The sequence below is a fragment of the Henckelia pumila genome, unplaced genomic scaffold (assembly GCF_033568475.1).
Source record: "Henckelia pumila isolate YLH828 unplaced genomic scaffold, ASM3356847v2 CTG_270:::fragment_1, whole genome shotgun sequence".
NCBI lineage: Eukaryota > Viridiplantae > Streptophyta > Magnoliopsida > Lamiales > Gesneriaceae > Henckelia > Henckelia pumila.
In genome coordinates this window covers 1,238,882-1,266,201 of record NW_027331788.1, presented here as the reverse complement: position 1 = coordinate 1,266,201, position 27,320 = coordinate 1,238,882, and the positions used below count along the sequence as shown (strand labels likewise).

The window sequence follows — 27,320 nt, the reverse complement described above, 5'->3', positions numbered from 1 at the left end:
CTATCTCCTTCGAGATGTCTGTTAGTAGGGTTTTTTCCTATCCTGTTAGTGGTTGAACTTCCATCGATTTGGTTCCGGCATATCCACTGGTATTATGGTATGGGAGCCACCTCCTGAAGCAACGGCACAGCGTGCTACATACCAGGGCCCGGTCTGTCTCTGTTATCTGATCCTTGACCTCGAGTTTATAGGGAGTTCACTTTGCATGCATGTATAATCATACTCTCGTACTGAGCGTTTTATGCTCACGTCTCGTACTCTGTGTTTCTGGACACCCTATTCCATGGGGCAGGTTTGCGATTGGACGAGGCGGGTGGATCCAGGAGGGGCTAGTCAGTGGTTGACCATCTGGAGCTTCGTCTAGGTTTTATTTCTGTTGTTTTGAGGTTAATACAGCTATTCGATTTGGTTGTATATTATTTGGATATATTACAGATTCCTTTACTTGGGATTGTATAATGTTTATGGTTTTCGCAAGATTATTCTGATATCTGTTTTATTAAGTTAATTGCATGCCTAAGTTCTGTTAGTAGGTGATCCGGGTAAGGGTCACTACAATACATTACAAAAATATGCTAAGCATAATATTTCTTGAGATGAAATGTGTTCCAAGGCCTTTTGAGATTTCTCCCCTGGCTATCTTCTACGTACCAGGTGTTGGTGCCAACCGTGCGAACTATCTTGTAAGGTCCCTCCCATCGAGCTTCCAACTTCCTCACTTCGCCTGTTAGATTAGCTTTTTTTTAGACCAGATCTCCCACTTGGAATTCCCGGTTTCTGACCCTCTAATTATAAGCCCGCATGACCCAAATTTGATAAGCCTCCATTCTCACTACAGCCCGGCCTCTTTTCTCTTAATTAAATTTAGCTCTTGTGCACGATCGTTTGACCCATCTTGCTGATAAGTTTCTACTCTAGGTAAGGTCTGCCTTATCTCAACTGGAAAAGCTGCTTCAGACCCATACACAATACTAAAGGTTGTTTTCTTAGTTGTTGTTCGAGGAGTAGTACGATAGGCCCATAATACGCTAGGGATCTTGTATTAACCCGTATCCAAAATTAACGATTAATGAGTAATTAATCATGTGATCATGTTTAGATTAATTAATACATGATTAAGAAAATTCCTGATGGATTAACGGAGTCCAAAAATGGATCCAAAACACTCGAAAATAGCCGGGAAGCTCCGAGATGATCGGACGGTCCGAACAGAGTTTGGAGGCTCTGAACCTCTCCTGCCAGCTGTCTAGAAATATTACGTCACTGGCGATGTCAGCAGGAGATCGGGCGCTCCGATGTAGGATCGGAGGCTCCGATCGTAACAGTACAGGTGTATGGTTGCATGTGAGAGTGTTGACATGTGGCACAGATCGGGAGGCTCGATGCGGGATCGGAGGCTCCGATCAAGTTTGGACGATCCGATCGTGCTCTATAAATAGAGGGCCGAGGAGTTCATTTCAACTCGTACCATTTTCCTCTCCTTCGCCCAGATGGCTCTATTTTAGGGCTTTGGGTACTCTTATTTTAGAGTTGGAGTAGGGAATATATCTTAGTATAGTCAGACAGTGTCTGACCTAGTTGTAGAGCAGTGCTCGTGTAGCGGAGCCGTGCTCGAGGCTGTGGAGTTGCAGTAGGGTTGTGCCCCTATTTGCGGGATAGTCGCCATCAGTGGACTGTCGACGGATGCAGGTATAGCTATGGTTTCCTTAAATTATTTAGGAGTATGCAATAGCTTAGTTAAGGCTTTTAGAGTTTAATGAATGATGCATGAGTATTTGCATTGTAGAGCTGATGATAGGCTTGAGATCCTAGAGTGGGACTGCTATGACTGCCTTTAATAAGGTACGTTAGTACTAACTGAGATGGCCAACATGATATATGATATATGTGTTGCATGAGTATGTGCTATGTGTTTCCCATGTTTTTACGGCTTTAGCACATGCATGATTTTTACACTGGACTGCATCTGGTATGATGTGAGTCATGACAGTTTCCATTGGTGATGAGTTACTCCTTATGGATTCGTGTCAAGGGACACTCAGCCCCTGGTTTTGCTATCACTAGGAGCGACCACGATGGTGGAGTAGACGCTATAGTGGATAGGTGAATATAGGAGCGGTCCCGTGGACTAGCTATCCAGCACGGCCTTGTATATTCATGGCGCCCCTGAGTACTGTTTTACTCTTGTTTTAAAGTCATTTATGTGATGCATATATTTTATATATCATTTCTTCTGTATTGAGCGTAGTCGCTCACGTCCAGAATTTTCTGTATGTCTGGACATCCCATTCGGCGGGGCAGGTACAGGTGCAGGTGGTGTACCCAGTGGCTTGAAGAGGCCAGAGACCGTGGAAACAACAAGAAAAGCTGTAGGTTTATTTTGCCCTAGGAATTTAATTATTCGATTGGGTTGTATAACCAAATTTGTTTAACCGGTTGTATTCTGTCAGTCTGCATTTATTAAATTCTTCCGCAGTGATTTATTTAATGCATGCTTAATTATGCTCTAAACTCTGATTAGGTAGTGGATACGGGTTGGGTCGCTACAGATCTCCTCCACCCAATCTTTCCCGACTCCATACAGTCTGGCCTGGAGGGATCGGACGATGGTCCGATTAGTAACCTCGGTTTGCCCATTGCTCTGCGGATAAGATACTGAGGTGAATGCATGTTTGATACCCATCTCTGCGCACCAATCTGTCATCTTTCGTCCCTGGAACTCTCTGCCATTATCAGAGACCAGCTTCCAAGGAATCCCAAAGCCACATACAATATTCTTCCACACGAACTTCAATACTTCTTCCTTGGTAATTTTTGCTAAGGGATCAGCTTCCACCCACTTAGAAAAGTAATCCACTGCCACCAGTAGGAACTTATTTTGGACCCGGGCTATAGGGAAATGTCCCACTATATCCAAGTCCTATTTATCAAACGAACAAGATGCCAAAATAGGTTGCATATATGTGGTCAGGCTATGATGAAAATTCCCATACCGCTGGCAGCCTTCACATGACTGGGTTGTTTTCTTAGCATCAGCATATAGGGTAGGCCACCAATATCCAGCCAACAAAACCATGCGGGTCAAACTCATGTCTCCTCCATGATCTCCACAACACACTTCATGGACCTCCCGGATTATATACTCCGTTTCCTCTTCCGTCAAGCATTTAAGCATCAGGCCATGATAAGAGGGGCGATATAATGTGCCATTAAGTATAGTGAATCGAGATACCTGTCTCTTGATCTTCCTGGCATGATCAGGCTCCTTGGGAAGGCTTCCCGTTAGGATATAGCTTATTAAAGGAGCCATCCAGGAACCAATACGAGGATCAGGGGTCCCGATCTCTATTGCCGCCACAAGCTCTGTCAATCTGATGACTTCCCGATCACTCGCATCAGCCACCAATGACGCCGTCTTATCCAGGGTATCTACTTCTGTAGTGACCCTGCATGGAATCACCTACTAACTGACAACTAATAGCATGCATTAAACTTAATATAGCAAAATACTTAACAGAGTAAAAACGTGCGGAAACATAACCATAAATTACATATCAGCTTAGTAATATAATCCAAGCTTAAATCTGTAGTGATACAACCATATCGAAAACTTAAAAGTAAACATTATACAGCTAAACAAATCCTGCTGTATAAATCCCTTCAAGGCTCCTGCTCCCTAGTCCTGCCTTAAACTACCAGCTCCGTCCATCCTGCGACCTGCCCCGTGAAATAGGGTGTCCAAGATAACAACTAGGACGTGAGCACTAACGCCCAGTACATAGACATGAGTAAACATATTTATATAATGCATGCAACATGATGACTGGTAAAGGGTCATCCGAAAAGTCATGCTCAGAACCGGTGCCACATGAGTGCTGCCACCACACGGATCAACCTTTGGGTGCAACCACACTCGTCTAGTACACCAGAGTAGACAGACATAAATGCCCTCGCCGTCGCGGTACCCTCAGTGATAGACTATCGAGTATAGAGCTGAGCGGCTCTATAGTCAGGTATAACAAGGTATAGGCTCAACGTGTATATGCACATGACATATGAATATGGAAAACGGTAAATCATACATCATGCCATATAATAATGCCAAATAAAAGCAACATATAAAAATGTATACTCGCTGGCAATCTCAGTCAATGTGTACGTACTTAACACCGAAGTCTGAATAAGCTGGAAAAAGACAACCCCTAGCTGTCCTAGGTCAACTCCCGACCCGACCTGGTCTCAAGCTTGACCCCGAGCTCTTCCTTCCCAAGCTATTCCTTCCTGAATTCCTGAGCTAGTCTTTCCCGAGCTCCCGAGCTACTCTTTTCCGGGCAAAGATATGAAGTGAGATGGAAGTGATGTGAAAAAATAACTGAATCCCCAGCTCCTATTTATAGACAAACATTTGGGGTGATCGGGAGTCTTGAGCTGACGTCGAGACGTCCGAGCTCCTATAAGCATGCCACGTATCAGATGCTTAAGCTGAGTCACTACCATAATTGACAGCTCATGCTTAGGCGCCAACTGTCATTCATGCAAGCGTCCACACACCTGCCTGCCTGTCCTGGAGGGTTCGGGCTTCCCTAATAGCAGTTCGGGATTCCCTAGCAGCTTTTCAAACTTCCTTAGTAACGAAATTCTCTAACAGGCTAACAGCAGAATTCCCTAGCCGTATAATCCCTAGTAAGAGAATTCCCTAGCTAAAGAATCCCTAGCTGTATAATCCCTAGCAGCAGATTCCCTAGCTGCTCATGTTTTCCTAGCTGCTCATATTCCCTAGCTGCAGTTCAGCAGCTCAACAGTTCAGCAGTTTAGACTGGACCCTTAATCATGATTATCATATTATTATCTTAAAATGGAATCTGGGTTACTACATTCTCCCCACCTTTAGATATTTCGTCTGCGAAATAAAATCTAAAGACAAATTAAGATAACAATATGAAACAGAAAACCATGTCTTATTACAACAAATTGTAATTACACTGATACATGGTAATCAAAAGTATAAAGCAAACAACTCAGGATATTCCGCTCGCATACGGCTCTCGGTTTCCCAAGTTGCTTCTTCAATTCCTCGGCGCTGCCATTGTACCATTACAAGTGGTATATTCTTGTTCCGAAGAACTTTCTCCTTCTTTTCTAGGATACGAAGTGGTCGTTCAACATAAGACAGATCTAGCTCTAGCTGAACATATGTAGGCTGGATAATATGAGATTCATCAGCTATATACTGTCGAAGTAACGACTCATGAAAAACATCATGTATACTGGAAAGATATGGCGGTAACGCCAAACGATACGCAACATCTCCGATCTTTTCCAGTATCTGGAAAGGTCCAATGAAACGATGTGACAACTTGCCTTTCTCACCGAATCTCATCATCTTCCTGAAAGGTGATACTCGCAAGAACACATATTCACCAGGCTCAAACTGCAATGGCCTGCGATGAATATTAGCATAACTGGCTTGTCTATCTTGAGCAGTTTTGATTCTCCGCTTGATCAAATCTACCTTGTCTACAATCTGCTGCACCAACTCAGGACTCTCGACTTGTCGTTCTCCTACTTCATTCCAGAATAACGGAGTACGACACCGTCAACCATACAATGCCTCGAAATGTGCCATATCAATACTACGATGATAACTGTTATTGTAAGCAAATTCTATCAAAGGTAACTGATTCTGCCAAGATAAACCAAAGTCCATGACAGAAGAACGTAGCATATCCTCCAACATACGAATCGTCCGTTCTGACTGCGCGTCAGTCTCCGGATGATATGCAGTACTTAAACTCATAGTGGTACCCAACGCCTGCTGAAAATTACCCCAGAAAAGTGAGGTAAATCGCGGGTCTCAATCACTGACTATGCTCACTCGAATTCCATGCAATCGCACTATCTCCTGGACATATAAGTGTGCCATGCGATCATAAGAATACTCCCGGTTGTAAGGAATGAAATGTGTTGATTTCGTCAAACGGTCAACAACGACCCAGATAGCATCACACTGACGCGAAGTCATAGGCAATTGGGTGACAAAATCCATAGTTACGTGCTCCCACTTCCATTCGGGAATCTCAAGATTCTGCAGTAATCCACCTGGTCGTCGGTGTTCAGCCTTGACCTGTTGACAAACCAAACATCTTGAAACAAATTGATATACACTCCGCTTCATCCCTTTCCACCAGAATCTAGTTCGCAAGTCCTTATACATTTTCATGCTTTCAGGATGAATAGACAATCGACTCATGTGAGCTTGAGAAAGAATATCGTTTCTAAGCTCCGCAACATCAGGTACAACCACTCGATTTGATAAGCATAATAAACCATCTGCCTGATAATGGAATCCAGATGTATTAACTCCATTGGCTATACGTGCCAAACGCTGAGTCTTAACATCAGATATCTAAGCATCTCTGATCCGAGAATACAATGCTGGCTTAGATAGAATAGTATACAATCGAATCTCATTTCTCCCTTTTTTGTGCTTGAGCGTAAAACTCAATGAACAGCACTCTTGAATCATATGAGATACTTCACTAGTTTGAAGTGCAGAAAATCTCACCTGCCGACTCAAGGCATCGGCAGTAAGATTAGCAGAACCTGGATGATATTTGATTTTGCAATCATAATCCTTCAGAAGATCCATCCAGCGTCTCTGTCGCATATATATTCAACTCTGCCTGAGTGAATAAATACTTCAAACTCTTGTGACCCGTGAATATCTCAAATTTCTTGCCATAAAGATAATGTCTCCAAATCTTGAGAGCAAATACAATGGCGGCTAACTCGAGATCATGTACTGGATAATTATTCCCATGTGTCTTCAACTGTCGAGAAGCATAGGCAATAACATGTCCATGCTGTGTCAGAACACATCCTAACCCCTGACCAGAGGCATCAGTGTAGACAACATAACCTCCCGATCCAGAAGGTAGAGCTAACACAGGTGCAGTAGTAAAACGTCTACGGAGCTCGTGAAATGACTCCACACAATCCGAGGACCATATGAAGGAAACATCTTTCCGAGTAAGCTGAGTCAAAGGCCTGGCCAACTGTGCAAAATTTTCTGTGAACCGACGGTAATATCCAGCTAGACCCAAGAAACTACGAATCTCAGCAACCGTCGTCGGACGAGACCAGTTCAGCACTGCCTCTATCTTACTAGGATCAACAGATATTCCTTCACTAGAAATCACATGACCGAGAAACACTACCCGATCAAGCCAGAATTCACACTTGCTCAATTTCGCATACAGCTGCTTATCTCGTAACGTCTGCAACACAATCCTCAGATGTTGTGCATGCTCATCCTTGTCATGAGAATAGACAAGAATATCATCAATGAAGACAATGACAAATCTATCCAGATATTCTCGAAATACCTGATTCATCAGATTCATAAAGACTGCCGGTGCATTCGTCAAACCGAATGGCATCACCAGAAATTCATAATGCCCGTATCTGGTTCTGAAAGCAGTCGTAAAAATATCTGAGTCTTGTACCCGCATCTGGTGGTATCCCGATCTCAGATCTATCTTGGAGTAAACAGAAGTACCCTGTAATTGATCGAACAAATCATCAATTCGTGGAAAAGGATACTTATTCTTGATGGTGACACGATTCAGCTGCCTGTAATCAATACATAATCGCATCGATCCATCCTTCTTCTTGACAAACAAAACAGGTGCTTCCCTCGGAGAAACACTCGGATGAATATATCCCTTATCAATCAGATCCTGAAACTGCTGTTTTAATTCCCTCATCTCTGATGGTTCTAGACGATAAGGTGCTCGGGATATAGGCGTAGTTCCTGGTACTAGATCAATACCAAATTCCACCTCTCGAACCGGAGGAAAACCAGGAATCTCATCAGGAAATACATCAGGAAACTCGCTGACTACCGGTAGCTGATCAATACCCGGACTACTTGCGGATATATCAACTGCATAGATGAGGTAGCCCTCCCTACCTGACTCCAAGACATGACATGCCTTCAGAGCCGAAACAAGTGGCATTGGAGGTCGCGCACCCTCACCATAAAAGTACTAGCTATCACCCTCAACAGGATGAAACTGTACCAGACGCTGATAACAATCCACAGTAGTGTGATACAAAGTCAGCATATCTATTCCCAAAATACAATCAAAATCTGTCATTGCTAATATCATCAAATTAGCCAATAACACAATACCCTCAAACTCCAGAAGGCAACCCATCACTAAACGCTTAGTTACTACCTCCTGCTCCAACGGAGTAGATACAACTAAATCCATATCTAATGATACATAAGGTAATCTATGTCTCTTAACGAAGCGACTAGAAATAAAGGAATGCGATGCTCCAGTATCAATTAAGACAAGTGCAGGAATACCACATAACAAAAAGTTACCTGCCAACATGCGATCGCTTACCTCAGTAGCCTGCTCCTGAGACAGAGCAAATACCTGCCCTTGAGTCTGGGGACGATAACCAGAAGAACTCTGTGGTGCTGGCTGCTGACGTGGAAAAGTAGAAGCCTGAGATCCAACCTGGGATCCCGATCCACTAGCAGAACCCATGTGCTAAGGACAATCTCTCCGCAGATGTCCCTACTGACCACAAATATAACAAGAACTAGTAGCTCTCCGACATGAAGCTGCAGGATGCTTCCCACCACAGTGGCTACAAAATTCCTCCTTCTTCTTCTTTTTCCCAAAACGGAATGTACCTCGTGAACCATGAGAACCAGACGAAGTAGTAGGAGTAGAAGAAGACGTAGGTACATATTGCACAACAGATTGAGCTCGAGGCTCAAAAGATCCACTAGGTTCTCCTGGCATCATCAACTGTGCCCGCCTGTTTCTGGTCTCCACAAGACGGCAACGGTTCACCAAAGTCTCATAAGATGTCGGATCATCACAGACGACAACTTGTGAGTAGATATCCTGATTCAATCCTTGCAGAACGATATCATACTTTGATGCATCACTGTTACTGATATGAGGACTGAAAGGTAGCAGATCAAGAAATCGTTGTTGATATTGATCAATAGTCATTGATCCTTGCCTCAGAGTAAGCAACTCCATCGATCGTGCTTGGCAAACAGCCGGAGGAAAATACAGTTTCTGAAACTGCTGACAGAAATCTTCCCAAGTCACATGTCCTCTCTCAGTACGTGCCTGAGCAGCCTTGGCATCCCACCAAAAACGTGCTCGATCCTCTAGAACGAATTCTAGAACTTCCAGTTTCTGCTCCTCAGTGCACTCGAAAGCTCGGAAAGTACTCTCGAGTTTAGACATACAGCTTCTAGCTTGTTCAGGATTCTCGCCTCCCACCAAGGGTTTCGGCCCTACTTGCATGAACTTATTGAGAGTGTAGCGATGTCTACCCTCATGAGGACAATGTCGATCATCCTGATGGTGATGGTGATGATGATGATGACCACCTCCCTGGCCAACACTACCGTGACTCTCGTCAGCCATATCCTGAAAAGAATTGCACATTAAAATCCCAAATACGCAAGAATTACTCAAGACTAAACTAAATCCCAAGTACTAATCCCAAAATCTATGCATGCTCTGATACCAAAAATGTAGTGACCCTGCATGAAATCACCTACTAACTGACAACTAATAGCATGCATTAAACTTAATACAGCAAAATACTTAACAGAGTAAAAACGTGCGGAAACATAACCATAAATTACATATCACCTTAGTAATATAATCCAGGCTTAAATCTGTAGTGATACAACCATATCGAAAACTTAAAAGTAAACATTATACAGCTAAACAAATCCTGCTGTATAAATCCCTTCAAGGCTCCTGCTCCCTAGTCCTTCCTTGAAATACCAGCTTCGTCCATCCTGCGACCTGCCCCATGAAATAGGGTGTCCAAGATAACAACTAGGACGTAAGCACTAACGCCCAGTACATAGACATGAGTAAACATATGTATATAATGCATGCAACATGATGACTGGTAAAGGGTCATCCGAAAAGTCATGTTCAGAACCGGCGCCATTATGAGTGCTGCCACCGCACGGATCAACCTCTGGGTGCAACCACACTCGTCTAGTACACCAGAGTAGACAAACATAAATGCCTCCGCCGTCGCGGTACCCTCAGTGATAGACTATCGAGTATAGAGCTGAGCGGCTCTATAGTCAGGTATAACAAGGTATAGGCTCAACGTGTATATGCACATGACATATGAATATGGAAAACAGTAAATCATACATCATGCCATATAATAATGCCAAATAAATGCAACATATAAACATGTATACTCGCTGGCAATCTCAGTCAATGTGTACGTACTTAATACCGAAGTCTGAATAAGCTGGAAAAAGACAACCCCTAGCTGTCCTAGGTCAACTCTCGACCCGACCTGGTCTCAAGCTTGACCCCGAGCTCTTCCTTCCCGAGCTATTCCTTCCCGAATTCCTGAGCTACTCTTTCCCGAGCTCCCGAGCTACTCTTTTCCGGGCAAAGATATGAAGTGAGATGGAAGTGATGTGAAAAAATAACTGAATCCCCAGCTCCTATTTATAGACAAATATTTGGGATGATCGGGATTCTTGAGCCGACGTCGAGACGTCCGAGCTCCTATAAGCACGCCACGTATCAGATGCGTGAGCTGAGTCACTACCATAATTGACAGCTCATGCTTAGGCGCCAACTGTCATTCATGCAAGCGTCCCCACGCCTGCCTGCCTGTCCTGGAGGGTTCGGGCTTCCCTAATAGTAGTTCGGGATTCCCCAGCAGCAGGTTAGGATTCCCTAGCAGCTTTTCAAACTTCCTTAGTAACGAAATTCTCTAACAGGCTAACAGCAGAATTCCCTAGCCGTATAATCCCTAGCAAGAGAATTCCCTAGCTAAAGAATCCCTAGCTGTATAATCCCTAGCAGCAGATTCCCTAGCTACTCATGTTTTCCTAGCTGCTCATATTCCCTAGCTGCAGTTCAGTAGCTCAACAGTTCAGCAGTTTAGACTGGACCCTTAATCATGATTATCATATTATTATCTTAAAATGGAATCTAGGTTACTACAACTTCAATATTCTCTTCCCGGGGTATCTGCTCTATACTCCTGCTGGAGAAATCTTCCCCTGACTTTTTGATGAGGTCGAGATATTTCAGTAGTCTTTCCTCTCGGGTACTGAAGACACCCTGTTACGCCTTAAACGCATACAAATATCTTAAATAAGATTAATGTTTTTAATGCGATAACTTATCTTGTTTTGATAATTACAAAACTAGGTTATTATTTCTAATCGTTTAAAGTGAGACTTTGCAGATTAGATTATTATAAACATTATTATGAAGAAGAATATTGCAAAAATTACTGAGCATGTTTGAGTCATCCAAATTCGATCTCCACCTGTCATATTAAATTTTAAGATGCTCAAAAGCTACGGTCCAAAATTCAAGTAGATCCGACGGACGGATTTGGAGTTATGAATTTTTCAAAAGTACCGCGCAGAATTAGAAGCAAAAATACGATGAAGTAAATTCAAATAAATAATGGAATCGTTTTATACATTCAAATCCGATCTTTACCGTTCACAATGAAATTCAGGATGTTTTGAAGCTACTGTCCAAATTTAATTCGATCTGACGGACGGATTATGAGATATGAATTTTTGAAGTTTGTCGCGCAGTCTAAATTATGCCGAACGGACGCAACGAACCTAGGAACGGACGCAACGTTCCTTGTCAAGAACACGATCCAATTTTTAAGGAAAAAAGTCATCCAACAAAAGCCGCAATGCGCCGAACGGATGCAACGAACCTAAGAACGGACGCAACGTTCGTCACCAACACCGGAAGAATTTAATGTGCGCCGAACGGACGCAACGATGGCCCGAACGGACGTAACGAACCTGCCCAAATTTTCAACTAGAAATACATGCCATTTGAAGTCATTTGAACTCACCAATTCATTCTCATCTCTCATTGCAAGCAACATCTTCTCCTTCAAAGTATTCAAGTGATAGTTGAGCGTTTTATTCAAAATCGAGGGTTGTTTGTAATATTTCGTGAGTTGGTTGCTCGGTTGTTGTAAACACTTGTGTGTGAAGCCAAGTGTATTATACGAGTGTTGTGGCTATCCTTGGAGCCCTTAAGGCCAAGTGTTGAGTTGTATCGGCGCGGTGATCGTGTTGATTTGTACGGCTATCCTTGGAGCCATCAAGGCCAAGACGTTGAAGTGCTAGTGGATCCTTGGTTAATCGATCTTAACCAAGAAGGGCAGACGTAGATGATTTATCATCGAACTTTCATAAACATCTCTTATCCCTTTTACTACTTTATTTACATTACGCATTTATTTACTGTGCTTATATTTGATTGCTTTAAGTCTTCCGCTTGCGTACTAGAATAATCGCTTTAAATTGCTAAAGTTGCCAATAGAACCTAAATCCCCCCCCCCTAAATTAGGTTCTAACAAGTGGTATCAGAGTCACCTTTTTACAAAATATTTTCAAAAAGGCTCTATGGCAAATCTAGCTAGCGATCATGCTCAAGGGCAATCAACCAATCGTCCTCCTCTTTTCAACGGCATAAACTATGGATACTGGAAAAATCAAATGTCCCTATATATCCAATCCATAGATTATGACCTTTGGAAAGTAACTGTGAAAGGTCCCTACATACCTACGAAAAAGGTTGAGGGAGTCAAAATTCCTAAGGGAATGGACGACTTTTCAAAGGAGGATATGAAATTGATATCTCAAAATGCTAAGGCTATGAATATTTTTCATTGTTCCTTAGATATGAACGAGTACAACCGGATCTCGATTTGCTCATCCGCAAAAGAAATTTGGGACAAATTGAAGATATGCCACGAAGGGACCAATCAAGTCAAGGAGACAAAGATCGATCTACTTCAACTCAAATACGAGACATTTGAGATGGAGGCTAGTGAGGATGTTGATACCATGTTCCGAAGGCTTTCTCAAATCATCAATGAGCTAGCCCAACTTGGAGAACAATATCCAACCAAGCAAGTGTGAAGGAGAGCTCTACGCGCCTTACCCAAGGAGTGGGATGCAAAGAGGACGACCATCATAGAATCCAACAAAGGCGACACCGCTTCATATGACCTTGATCAACTCCATGGGACTCTAAAAACCCATGAGTTGGAATTTTCTACAAGGAAGGAAATAAAGAAAGAAGATATCAAGGCAAAGGGGATTGCTCTATCTAGCCAATCCAAAGAAGAAGATGAAGATGATGATATGGCACTCTTCGCAAGAAAATTCAAAAGATTTATGCGAGAAAACAACTTCAAAAAGAAGATGGAAAAAGAAGTTACATGCTACAACTATCAACAACAAGGCCACTATGCAAATGAGTGTCCTCTCAAGAAAAAAGTTGACAAGGGAAAGAAGAAAGAACTCATAGCCACTTGGAGCGATAGCGATGATGACGAGGAGGAAGCCAACATCTGCCTCATGGCTAGGAGTGATGACATCATCTCTGACGATGATGACGAGGTACCTTCCTATGATGAATTATTGCATGCATATAAACATATGTTTAATATGGCTAAATCTCTTAAAAAGGAAAATAGAAACCTCAAACTTGAATTAGAAACTAAGGAGCATGAAAACCTAAGATTAAAAGATGACATAGCTCACTTAGAAAAATCTTTTGATAAGTTCAATGTTAGTATTAATAAATTGAATAATCTACTTAGCATGCAGAAATGTAGTTTTGATAAGGGTGGAATAGGGTACGGTAAGAAATCAATAGACTTTACTAGCCTTATTGCTAAAGCAAAAATGAGATCACCCCCTACATGCTCTTATTGTTGTAAAATAGGTCATGCTAGACATAAATGTAGATCTTTAAGATTTCAATATGATCAAAAGAGCTATATGAAATGGAGGCCTACGAGTACTTAACAACTCATCAGTTGGCATTATGAGATCATGATCTAAGGGAGTTCATCATAGACCGGTTTAAACTGCCTTGACTTACGACTGATCTTCCTGATGAACGCTGCTCTGTCAAAGAAAATAGATTTTTAAAGAGGCCATAGCCCTACCTACTACAGGGAGCACTCTTAGAAAGTGGCGATGATGTTGCTATGAGAGACTGAACTCTTAGAAGTTTATTTTGTATCTCTCTTTTCTAACACTGTGGACCCAAAAAAACTAAAGGGTACCAAAATCAAATTCTTGTAGGGAAATAGGAAAATTGTTCTTCCTAGCATATGGTATCTAGACAGTGGATGTTCTAGACATATGACGGGGAACAAGGAGCTACTTCCAATCGATCAAACCAAAGGAGAAGGGATCTGTCACCTTTGGAGACAACAGCAAAGGAGTTATCGAAGGAATCGGCTCAATAGGTATTTCTAAATCCTGCTTGATTGATGATGTACTCCTAGTGAAAGAACTTAAGCATAATCTACTAAGCATAAGTCAATTGTGCGATAGAGGTTATGAAGTCAAATCCACTCCCCAACACTACACTATATCACTCACATCTGACAAATCCATAAATTTCAAAGGATATAGAAGTGAAAATGTTTACAAGGTTTCTTTAAATAATTTATCTTTATCAAATATTAAAAGCTTTGTATCCTTGAATGTTGATGACAACATTCTTTGGCATAAACGACTAGGTCATGTTGGTTCTAGTACCATAGAAAAACGTTTTAAACTTGACTTAGTTGTTGGTATGCCAAAACTCAATTAAAAATTAGATTCTGTTTGTGATGCATGTCAACTTGGCAAAGACACAAGGGAATCTTTTAAAAGAAAAAATTTTGTATCAACTTCTATGCCCCTTGAACTTCTTCACCTAGATCTATGTGGTCCATCGAGGAATGCTAGCCTAGGAGGGAAGCTTTATGCATTTGTCATTGTGGATGATTTCTCACGTTACACATGGACATTGTTTTTAGCCCACAAAAATGATGTCTTTGATTATTTTAAAACTTTTGTCAAACGTGTTGAGAATGAGAAAAATCTTTCAATAAAACAGATCCGTAGTGACCACGGAATTGAATTTCAAAATGAGAGTTTTACATAATTTTGTGAAGAGAAAGGCATGGGTTACAATTTTTCTTGTCCTAGGACTCCTCAACAAAACGGGGTCGTTGAGAGGAAAAAAAGGACACTTGTGGAGATTGCGAGGACCATGATATGTGAGCATTCTCTACCAAAAAATTTTTGGGCTGAAGCAATGAACACTGCCTGCTACATTATCAATCGTGTATCAATAAGACCAATTCTCAAGAAAACTCCATATGAATTATGGAGAGGGAGAAAGCCTAACATTTCATACTTTCGGGCTTTTGGATCAAAATGCTACATTCATAATAATGGTAAGGACAACCTTGGCAAATTTGATGTCAAATCCGACAAAGGTATTTTTCTTGGGTATTCTACTACGAGTAAGGCTTTTAGAGTATTTAATAAACGCACTTTACTTGTTGAAGAATCAATGCATGTTGTATTTGATGAATCTATGTCTATATTTTTCTCGTAATACTAACGATGATGTAGAATTACTCGAAGAAGAGATGGCCTCCTCAAGCTAAAATGAAATAGATGTTTCTGTTGAGGAAACACCACTTCCGAAGGATTGGACTCTTCACAAAGATCATCCTATAGATCTTATCATTGGAAGTCCTTCGAAGGGAGTAACAACTCGCTCTTCACTTAATAATATCTGCAATCATCTTGCTTTTGTTTCGCATGTTGAACCTAAGTGCATTGATGATGCTTTATTATATGATTCATGGATTATTGCTATGCAAGATGAATTAAATGAATTCAAGCGCAATGATGTTTGGTATCTTGTTCTTAGGCCGCATGATAGATCTATTATTGGTACTAAATGGGTCTTTAGGAATAAACTTGACGAGCATGGTACTATCACTAGAAATAAAGCTAGGCTTGTAGCTAAAGGATATAGTCAAGAAGAAGACATTGATTATGATGAAACTTATGCTCCTGTTGCTAGACTAGAATATATTCGCATGCTACTTGCTTTTGCTTGCTCTAGAAATTTTAAGTTATTTCAAATGGATGTCAAAAGTGCATTCTTGAATGGTAAATTAAAAGAGAAAGTGTACATTGAACAACCTGATGGCTTTGTTGATGCATTATTGCCTGATCATGTGTATAGACTAAACAAAGCATTGTATGGTTTGAAACAAGCTCCTCGAGCTTGGTATGAAAAATTATCAACTTTCCTTCTTTCAAATGGTTTTTCGAGAGGAAAGATTGACATTAATTTATTTACCAAAAATTTCAAAGATGATTTATTGATTGTGCAAATTTATGTTGATGACATAATATTTGGTTCTACTAACGAAACGCTTTGTCAAGATTTCTCCAAGCTTATGCAGGAATACTTTGAGATGAGCATGATGGGGGAACTTAACTATTTCATTGGATTGCAAATCAAACAGTGCAAGGATGGGTTCTTTGTGAACCAAAGCAAATACATCAAGGAGATTCTAAAGAAGTTTGGGATTGAGAACACAAAATCATCATCCACACCGATGAGCACAACAATCAGACTTGATAAGGATGAAAATGGCAAATTTGTAGATCAATCTTTCTTTCGTAGTATGATTGGCTCCTTAATTTATGCTACTGCTAGTAGACCGGACATTATGTTTAGTGTTTGCTTGTGTGCATGATTTCAATCATGTCCAAAGGAATCACATTTGTTCGCCTTAAAACGCATTTTCAAATATCCAAATCTCGGTTTGTGGTATTCGAAAAATTCTTTCTTTGATTTAAAAGCTTACTGTCATGCCGACTTTGGTGGATATAAGGTGGACAGGAAAAGCACTAGTGGAACTTGTTTCTTTTTAGGAAACTGTTTAGTTTCTTGGTTTTCCAAAAAGCAAAATTGTGTTGCGCTGTCAACGACCGAAGCTGAATATATGGCCGCCGGTAGTTGTTGTGCGCAAATTCTTTGGATGAAGCATCAATTTCTCGACTATGGTGTATCTTTTTCAAAAATTCCTATTTTCTGTGACAACACTAGCGAGATATGTCTTACAAAGAATCCGATTCAACATTCGCGCACCAAACATATTGATATTCGTCATCATTTTATTTCTGACCACATCGAACGAAATGAAGTTGAACTTCAATATGTTGACACGTCAAATCAAATTGCCGATATTTTTACAAAACCACTAGATGAAAATACTTTTATTCGTTTGCGTGGTGAACTTGGCATGATTGAGTTGTAATCACTTGTAGACATAAGTTTAAATTTAATGTCATATTAAGGGGGAGCTTAATATTAAAATTCGAGCAAATTAATGTTGAATAATACAAATTAATTGTATTTATTCATAATTATAAAGCTCACATTTTATGTGTATTATTTTGTTTAAAATATAACTCTAAGAGACAAAATCCAAAATTTTGTTTAATTTTCCGAACGTTGCATCCGTTCCAAGCAACGTTCCTTCCGTTCGCTTACTCTTCGTTGCCAACGTTCTTAGAACGTTGCTTCCGTTGCCTCCTATTCCCGCCTCATTTTAAAATTTTAACCGCAAAAATTTACCGCCAATAGCACGAACGTTGCGTCCGATGGACCAACGTTGCTTCCGTTAGTTGCAATTCCCGCCTCAATTTCAAAATTAACCGCAAACTCTTGCCGCCAAAAAGACCTAACGTTGCATCCATTGGTGGAATGTTGCTTCCGTTCATACCTTTTACCCGAAAATTTTTCCCGCCAGGACGAAGGTTGCTTCCGTTCGTGCAACGTTGCTTCCGTTCCATCCCTTGCCTATATATAGAGGCCGAAACTTTCAGATTTTTGCACACCAAAATCATTCTCCTTTCTTTCTTTTGCACGAAAATATCTCTCCAAAATGGCTTCTAGACGCCAAGTTGATCCCTCCAATCCGAGGCAACGCACTCGTGCTCGTACCCAACCTTTTGTCAACAACCTTAATCAACCTGCTATCTCATGACCTATTCCTGCCGACTATAGGGATATGCAGATTTTTCCAAGCCGTATTCTTGATTGCTCTTACTTGGCGACCTCTCATCTTCGTTTGTTGGATCTTATTGATTTCCAACAATGGGGTGCATTTTTCCAACCCTCTGATCCAGATTTCATCTATTCCTCCCTTATCCATGAGTTTTATGCCAATTTTGAACTCTGGTAGCGCTAAGTCGTGTCACGCCCAAATTACCCAACTCAAATCAGATAACAAAATATGCAGTAGTGTGAGTAGGTATCGTTCCCACGAGGAAAGTGAAATTTAAAAGTGTTCTAAAAATACTGAAAATAATAAAAGGGGATATTTGGAATTTTACTACTACTATGCAAGAATTAAAATAGGAAAAATCAATAAATTAACAAGACTTGGTATCGATCGACTACACCCTTGAAATTATTCTTTCGATCATCAATTTCCTAAAAATAATTAATTCACATTGAATATTCATCATTGAAAATTTAATTTCTGTTTCACCTTAATTTTAGTTAACTAGACACCAGCGTTCTAAGTTAACTCTTACCCCATAAATTAACCCAATACCAGCGATTATATTTAAATCCACGGTAGAATTCAAATGAGTAAACTGATGAATCTAGACATTGAAAGAGTGGGTGCCCGGTGAGCCAACTTGTGGCTAAGGGCTTTGATGACTCTTTGTATAAACAGTCTTTTGTTTAATATAATTTACACTTTTATTAATGGCAATGACTTTATCTTTCTTCATATTGTTATATTGTGATATACTATTGTTGTTTTGATAAAGACCTTGAATATACTATAGTGTATGTAAGATGTGGTAGTACATGGGGATGTCTATCATGAAACACATCTTATAGTCACTGTATATTCTAAACAGTTCCTAGTCGATTGAGCCGTCCGTTAATAAGGATAAGGATCGCTCGAGATTGAGACTAGCATTTGCGATGCCGAGTGCCACGTTTCATTGGTATGGAACATAGAGATATTCAAAGCATGCAAATGGATATTCATACGATGAATGATCGAACTACCCTATCCGGACTTTCCAAGTGGTTATCACTTATCGAGTGGATAAAGTCCGCGGTTTTGGTTGTACACCATTAGTCCTTACTACTTGAAACATCATTGAGACTCTATATGCTAGTACTGTACTTTGACTCGTTTACCGACTCTATTGGGGTCATCAGGTGTCGGGATTGGGTACAGTTACGACACATATAGGAGTCGATGCTTTGTTGTCAAGGATTCACCACATACTTGCGAGTGTGGATATCCTATGCAATATGAGGAGATATTAGTGTGACGAATCTATGGCCAGAGTACATGATGTGTTTTAAGAAATGGTTTCTTAGTAGCACATGCGATGTCCCTATTTGATCTTCAAGATGTATTGCATAGCTATCGAATCTCGAACGACTCTCGATTTACCAATGGTTGTTGATTCGATCGGGATATTTGGATGAAGGGACCGTACTGTACGCTAACCAAAATCTATTGGTTCTTGCAGGCACTATCAGTGATACCTAGGGAATCATGGGGCGATGTTGCTAGGCGCTCATACCATGATTCGATGGGCAAGTCGTAAATTGTTGTTCCGAGTCACAAGGAGTTGTGAGCCCACGGCTAGCTGTATCCCTGAACCATTGAGGGTCACACAGAGTAATGGATTTTTAATCCCCGTTGAGATAGTTAAATTTAAAGAGTTAAATTTAATGAACAAAGAAGTGGGACTTCTTATTTAAGAGTAGAGGAGTAAGATTTCCTAAAATGACATAGGGATGGGCATTTTTGGAAATCACTGAATTCGGATTCAGAAAATTTATCTTGACTTTAAAAGATGCAGAAATGGTTTCTGTGCACATTGGTGAAATTGGTTTATCAATCTGAGTCACGATGAATTTTATATTTGTGAGACCCCGATTCTAAACTCGAAATAATTAAACATAATCGAACACGGTAAGTCGTGGGAACAAATCAGAATTTTTTTTTTTTTTAAAAGACATGCCTCGCGCCCGCGCGAGCTATCGCCTCGCGCGTGCGCAGGAACAAGGGCCAGTGGCCTCGAGGGAAGCTCGCGCCCGCGCGAGGAAGGGGCTCGCGCGCGCGCGGGCAAAAATACCCGAGCCACTCCAGGCAGCTCGCGCGCGCGCGAGGACAAGCCTCGCCCGCGCGCAGGCCAAACGGACAGAAAACAGGGGAACCTGGAGAAAATCAAGCCAAACACGAATCAAATCAAATCCAAGCTCCAACATACAATACAACACGAAATCAGAACATACCACAAGTTCTAAATCCTTCCCGCAATACAAAACAAGTCGAGTTCTAAAATCAGAGTTCCAACGACTCAACAAAACTAATACAAGTTCAAAAGACTCGACCCTACGACGCGGAGTCTCACTTCTATCCATCTCACCCCAAGCTAACCAAGACGACTCGGTCCAGCTCCTGATCCTCCTGTTGCCAAGTTACACATACAAAACAAAGACAACAGCCGGAATAATCCGGTTAGAAATATAATTTCTAAGTAAAAGAGACAGGCATGCAATATCAAATAAACACCTCGTATCAAAATCCACAAACATCAACAACTTCAAAGAAAAGGGATGTATGCATGACTTTAAAACTCGGGACTATCAAATCAGATAATCAAAATGTCAATCGATACTCGGTTGGGATCCCGGGGCTAAGTATTCACAACAACTCACCGACACATCCATTCGGGGTGGATGTCGCTCAACTCTACCCTTAGACTTCAGAGCAACTATAAGAAGTATTCTGGTACTTAGAAAAACTCAAAATCTAAGCCCACTTCAATATAGCTCTCTAAATCATCTAAATTCAAACGAATTGAATAATCGGCTCAATATGAATGCAAGTGTAACAAGATACTCAAACAAGTTCACACAAGCAAATAAACATGTAGTATGTGATTTTCGGGGCTCGAGAATCAATCGAACTCGAGTATTCAAACCCATTCAATTCAAAGTCATCTTTTACCTTTCGAGTTCGTCGAAGATTCAAATCTGAAAATAATAACGAACTCAAATAAATAATCAATCGAATCACAAAACTTCATAACAAGGAAATTCAATCAATATACCGTCTTCAATTCTCGACAGACTCAACTTCCAAGTTCAATCCAATTCCAAGACTCCAATCCAAATCTGAAAATGAAGAATATACGGATTCGGTAACAATCTACCAATTCAATCAAACCCGGAAGTCAAACCGAAACAAAACAACCAATAATCCAAACTCGATTCCGATGGCATAACGGCTATAATCGGGCAAACCAAAAATCTCCGATAACAACCAACAATCCCAAATCATCCAAAACAACTCCTCAATCAACAAAACAAATCAAAAACCATCAAAATCCAACAAAATCTCACAACCCCATTTTCAAATTTAACTTCAAAAATCATATAAAATCCAAACTTCGTTCTTTTTCCGATTCGACTTCGAATACACGATCTATGCTAGCTCAAGAACAACATACTCCAAGATTATCAAATTCTAACAACCCAAAAAAAACGAAGTTCAAGAGATCGTAGCAAAACTTACGTCCAAATGAAGCTCTCGTTGCGGTAATCGTGAAACTCAACTCGGAAAAGAAATCTAACGGTCGGATCGTGCGAATCGAACGGAAAGAAAGCTTGAAGAAACGGTTTCCATGGCTTCCGGGAGAGAGAGGAATCGAGAGAGAGAGTTGGGGAGGAAGAGAGTATGGGGGGTATGGGCTTAGTCAACTAGGAGGGATAAAATAGTATAAAAATCCACTTTTTGCATTTTGGTCCCTGAAACTCCCAATTAAATCAATTCAGTCCCGGCTCAAATAAATCTCAAAAATAAAAAAATAATCAATTTTGCTAATCCGCAATAAATAATTTCAGGGCCTTACAATTCTCCTCCTCTAAGATTCGATTTCGTCCTCGAAATCTGACAGATCAAAACTGAAACAAGTAAGAACAAACTGAAGACGGACTCACCTCAATCGAACAACTCGGGAAAACGTTGCCTCATATCGGATTCGGTCTCCCAGGTTGCTTCTTCAACTCCGTGACGACTCCACTGAATCTTCACCAACGGAATTGACTTGTTTCTGAGCTGCTTTTCTTTTCTGTCAAGGATCTGAATCGGTCTCTCGAAGTAACTCAGAGTCTCATCCAACTCGGCCTCATCTGGCTGAAGAACGTAGGACGGATCTGGATAATATTTACGAAGCATGGAAACATGAAACACGTCGTGGATTCCGAACAAAGAAGGGGGAAGAGCCAATCTGTAGGCAAGATCGCCTAACTTCTCCAGAATCTCATAAGGACCAATAAAACGAGGCGACAACTTCCCTCGCTTCCCGAATCTGACAGTACCTAGAAAAGGAGAGATCTTCAAGAAAACTCGGTCTCCTATTTCAAAACTCAGAGGTCGACGTCGAACATTCGCATACTTGGCCTGTCGATCCTGGGCTGTCTTCATCCTCATCTGAATAATCTTCACCTGATCGGCCATGTCACGAATCATATCGGGACCTAACTCAGGTGACTCTGAAATCTCATCCTAGAACAACGGAGATCTGCACTTCTTCCCGTACAAAGCTTCAAACGGTGTCATCCCAATACTCGTCCGAAAACTGTTATTGTACGAAAACTCTACTAAAGGCAAAGAATCCTGCCATCCTGAGCCAAAATCAAGTACCACGGCTCGAAGCATATCCTCCAAAGTCTGGATCGTACGCTCGGACTGACCGTCGGTTTGAGGGTGATACGCTGTGCTCAAGTGCAAACGAGTACCCAATGCCGCCTGAAGACTGTGCCAAAAGTGAGAAGTGAACCTCGGATCTCTGTCTGATACGATCGACTTCGGCACACCGTGCAATCTCACCACCTCTCTAACATACAACTCGGCCATCTGGTCGTGGCGGTACATCATACGGTACAGAATGAAACAAGCAGACTTCGTCAACCGGTCAACCACTACCCAAACTGCATCGCAACCTCTGAATGAACGTGGTAGCTTCGTGACAAAGTCCATAGTGATGTGATCCCACTTCCATTCCGGAACAGGCAAACTGTGCAATAAACCTCCGGGCTTCTTCCTCTCGGCTTTCACCTGTTGACAATTCAGACAACGGGACACAAACCTCGTGACGGCTTCCTTCAACTGCTTCCACCAAAACTGAGTCTTCAAGTCGTTATACATCTTTCGGCCTCCAGGATGAACACTGAACCGACTGCAATGCGCCTCTCGAAGAATACGTTGTCTCAACTCAGAAACATCGGGCACAACAATACGGCTATTCACAAACAGAACATCATCCCTGACCTGAAACTCGGACTGGTGGCCTGATCGGACTCTCTCTATCGAACTCTGAATACTCGGATCTGACCTTTGTGCCTCTCTGATCAACTGAAACAACTCCGGCTCGGCCTGAATCGCAAAAACTCTGATGGATCTCCTATCGGTCTCAAACTCCAACCCAGAAGTACAACAATCTTCAATCAAACGAGAGACACCAATCGTAGAAAGAGATAAAGAACAAAGCTTCCTACTAAGAGCGTCTGCAGCTGCATTCGATTTTCCAGGATAATACTTGATCTCACAGTCAAAATCCTTCAGCAGATCCATCCATCGCCTCTGTCTCATGTTCAGCTCGGACTGGGAAAACAAGTACTTGAGGCTCTTATGGTCAGAAAATATCTCAAACGACTCGCCATACAGATAATGGCGCCAAGTCTTCAAAGCAAACACGATTGCAGCTAGCTCAAGATCGTGGATTGGATAACGAGTCTCGTGAGGCTTCAGCTGCCTTGACGCATAAGCTATGACGTGCTTCCTCTGCATCAGAATGCATCCAAGACCACGGTGAGAAGCATCGCAATACACGGAGAAACCTCCAGTACCTGATGGAATAGACAAGATCGGAGCGCTGGTCAATCTCTTCTTCAGCTCAATGAAACTGGCCTCACACTGCTCGGACCAAACAAATGGTGCATTCTTCTGGGTCAACTGGGTAATCGGCTTTGCAATGCAAGAGAAGCCCTCGATAAATCGACGGTAATACCCTTCTAAACCCATGAAACTGCGAATCTCTGGCACTGATGTCGGTCTCGGCCAATTCATAACTGCCTCGATCTTGGTGGGGTCAACAGATATTCCCTCTCCTGATACAATGTGGCCTAGAAAGACGACTCGGTCCAACCAAAACTCGCACTTTGATAACTTCGCATACAACTGCTCGGATCTCAAAATCTGCAACACAGTCCTCAAATGCTCGGCATGATCTGAACGGTTCTTCGAATAGACCAGAATATCGTCGATAAAGACAATGACGAACTCATCTAGATACCGCTGGAAGACACGGTTCATCAAATCCATAAAAACCGCTGGAGCGTTCGTCAAACCGAAAGGCATGACTAAGAACTCAAAATGCCCATATCTGGTTCTGAAAGCTGTCTTAGGCACATCCTCGTCGCGAACTCTCAGCTGATGATACCCTGATCTCATATCTATCTTCGAGTACACTGCAGAACCCTGTAACTGGTCAAAAAGATCATCAATTCGAGGGAGAGGATATCTGTTCTTAACGGTAGCCTGATTCAACTGGCGATAATCGATACAAAGTCGCATAGAACCGTCTTTCTTCCTCACAAAAAGGACTGGGGCACCCCAAGGCGATACACTAGGTCGGATGTATCCCTTGGAAATCAGATCCTCCAACTGTTCCTTCAACTCTTTCAATTCTAAAGGAGCCATTCGGTAAGGTGCCTTGGAAATAGGCTGAGTACCTGATGCAAGCTCAATGCTGAATTCGATCTCTCGAATCGGCGACAATCCGGGAATCTCTTTTGGAAAGACATCAGGAAACTCGCTAACCACTGGTATCTCTGTCAACTCAGGGCTAGACCTCATAACATCCACTGCATAGATCAAATATCCCTCTGCTCCTTTCTGTAACAAACGAGTCATGGACAAAGCAGAAATCAAAGGGATTCGGGATCGAGAACCCTTACCGAAAAACTTCCACTCGTCTGCCATAACAGGTCTGAATCGGACTACTTTTTGAAAGCAATCTACCGTTGCCCTGTACTTGGTCAGTGCGTCAATCCCAATGATACAGTCAAAATCAGATAACCCAAGTACAATGCAGTCAATCTCAATCGAATTCCCCTCGGATTCTAAGATGCAGTTACGGACTAATCTCACCGAAACAATTCCTCCACCCAAAGGTGAAGTAATAGAAACAACATCATATAAAGGCTCAACAAATAAATCATGCATCAAGACAAACCTTTCAGAAATGAAACAGTGAGAAGCTCCCGTATCAATCAACACAAACGCAGGATAACCAAAAATCGAACAGTTACCTGCTATCACGTCATTCGGGGCTGCATTGGCTTGATCCTCTGTCAATGCAAACACTCTAGCCTGTTGTCGAGGAGGTTGGTTCTGATTCTGATTACCTCCCTGACGATTCTGCTGCTGGGGCTGAAAGAAATGAACTGCAGAAGATGACCTCTCGGGCTGAGCGGATGGTCGAGAAGAACTACCTCTCTGAGCTCTATCGGATCCCCGCTAAGGACAGACTCTAGCAAAATGACCCGGTTGCTGGCAGATGTTGCAACTACCAAACACACCACGGCACTGATCCGATGGATGGCATCCTCCACACTTGCTGCATGATACTCCAGAGAACCCTGAACTCTGCCCAGAACTGAACTGTCTAGAACCACTGGAACTCGAGGAACTGTTCCCAGACTTCTTAAAAGTCTTCCCCTTCGGTCGATACTGATCTCGCCGGTTTCTGCCACTGTTGCCTCCATCAACCCTCTGAGACTGATTCGGTTGCGGAGAAGGTTGGTACTGATACTGAGACTGTTGAGGCTGAAACTGAACAGGCGGATTCTGAAAAGATCTCTGCTGCTGCTGAGGAGCTGCCTGATTTCCTCGTTGCATCAAAATCCCAGCTTCGGCTCCCTTCGCCTGATCCATGGCATCTGCAAAGTTGTTGGGTCTCCCGGTATTGACTAAGGTAAAGATCTCCGGGTTCAAGCCATTAATGAAATGGTTGGCTTTGGCTTCCTCGTTATTGGCGACATGAGGTGCGAACCTCAAAAGGCTGTCAAACTTGCTCACATAGTCCTCGATGCTCAAATTTCCTTGCTTCAGATTTGAAAATTCGGCATCTTTCTCCTTACGATACGAGACAGGAAAGAACCGCTTGTAGAACTCAGTCTTGAATACACCCCAAGTAATCACGGTGCCTCAGTTCTCGTTCGCCCTCTTGGTCGTAGTCCACCATTTCTTGGCAACACCCTGCAACTGATGACTGACTAACCTGATTCTGCGGTCATCGTTGTAGTCAAGAGAATCGAAGAGTTCATCCATGTCATCTAGCCAACTCTCACAGTCGATGGAGTTCTCGGTACCAGTCAAGGTAGGCGGTCGAAACGATCGGAATCTTTTCAAAAGAGTCTCCATCGGGGTTGCAGTAGCATCAAACTCATCCACTCCTGTACTGTCCTGATCATTCGGAGGAGTTATCACTGGCGGCGGATTCTCAGTCGAAGGAGGAGTCAAAGGTGGTTGGATCCTTCACAAAGATCGTCGAGGTGCCATCTGATACCAAAGGGTTAGGACACAAAATCTCAAACACAATCTCAAACACATAACCTCGGTGTCCAAAACTCTGCTCTGAGTACCCAAGAATCTCAACAATATTCGGAAATGGATAATAGTACAAGGACAAATATATCTCACGAAATTCATGCTTTATAACTTAAATCACAACTCATGTAATTTTAATTAATTCAAGAATCAATAAAGCATGCTCGCACGTATTTAAAATAATCATTTAAATAAATCAAACACATGCGAGAATTCAATTCATGCGGACTCGATCTACCCCGTTCACTCTAGTTCGACTCCAAGAATCTTATGTCTCTGATACCACTTAATGTGAGACCCCGATTCTAAACTCGAAATAATTAAACATAATCGAACAAGGTAAGTCGCGGGAACAAATCAGATTTTTTTTTTTTTTAAAAGACATGCCTCGCGCGTGCGCATGAAAAAGGGCCAGTGGCCTCGAGGGCAGCTCGCGCGCGCGCGGGCAAAAATACCCGAGCCACTCCAGGCAGCTCGCGCGCGCGCGAGGACAAGACTCGCCCGCGCGCAGGCCAAACGGACAAAAAACAGGGGAACCTGGAGAAAATCAAGCCAAACATAGAATCAAATCAAATCCAAGCTCCAACATACAATACAACACGAAATCAGAACATACCACAAGTTCTAAATCCTTCCCGCAATACAAAACAAGTCGAGTTCTAAAATCAGAGTTCCAACGACTCAACAAAACTAATACAAGT

The 27,320-nt window shown here is 42.0% G+C and overlaps 1 protein-coding gene across 1 annotated transcript; it reads right to left on the bottom strand.

Annotated features, from left to right (window-relative positions):
- Positions 1-2,920: 2,920 nt before the first annotated feature.
- Positions 2,921-26,340, bottom strand: LOC140870872 (uncharacterized). The gene is made up of 2 exons (XM_073273278.1): positions 26,291-26,340; positions 2,921-3,446 (listed from the first exon to the last, which is right to left on the bottom strand). Exons 1-2 carry the CDS (start codon positions 26,338-26,340, stop codon positions 2,921-2,923), a joined length of 576 nt encoding a protein of 191 aa, XP_073129379.1.
- Positions 26,341-27,320: the final 980 nt, after the last annotated feature.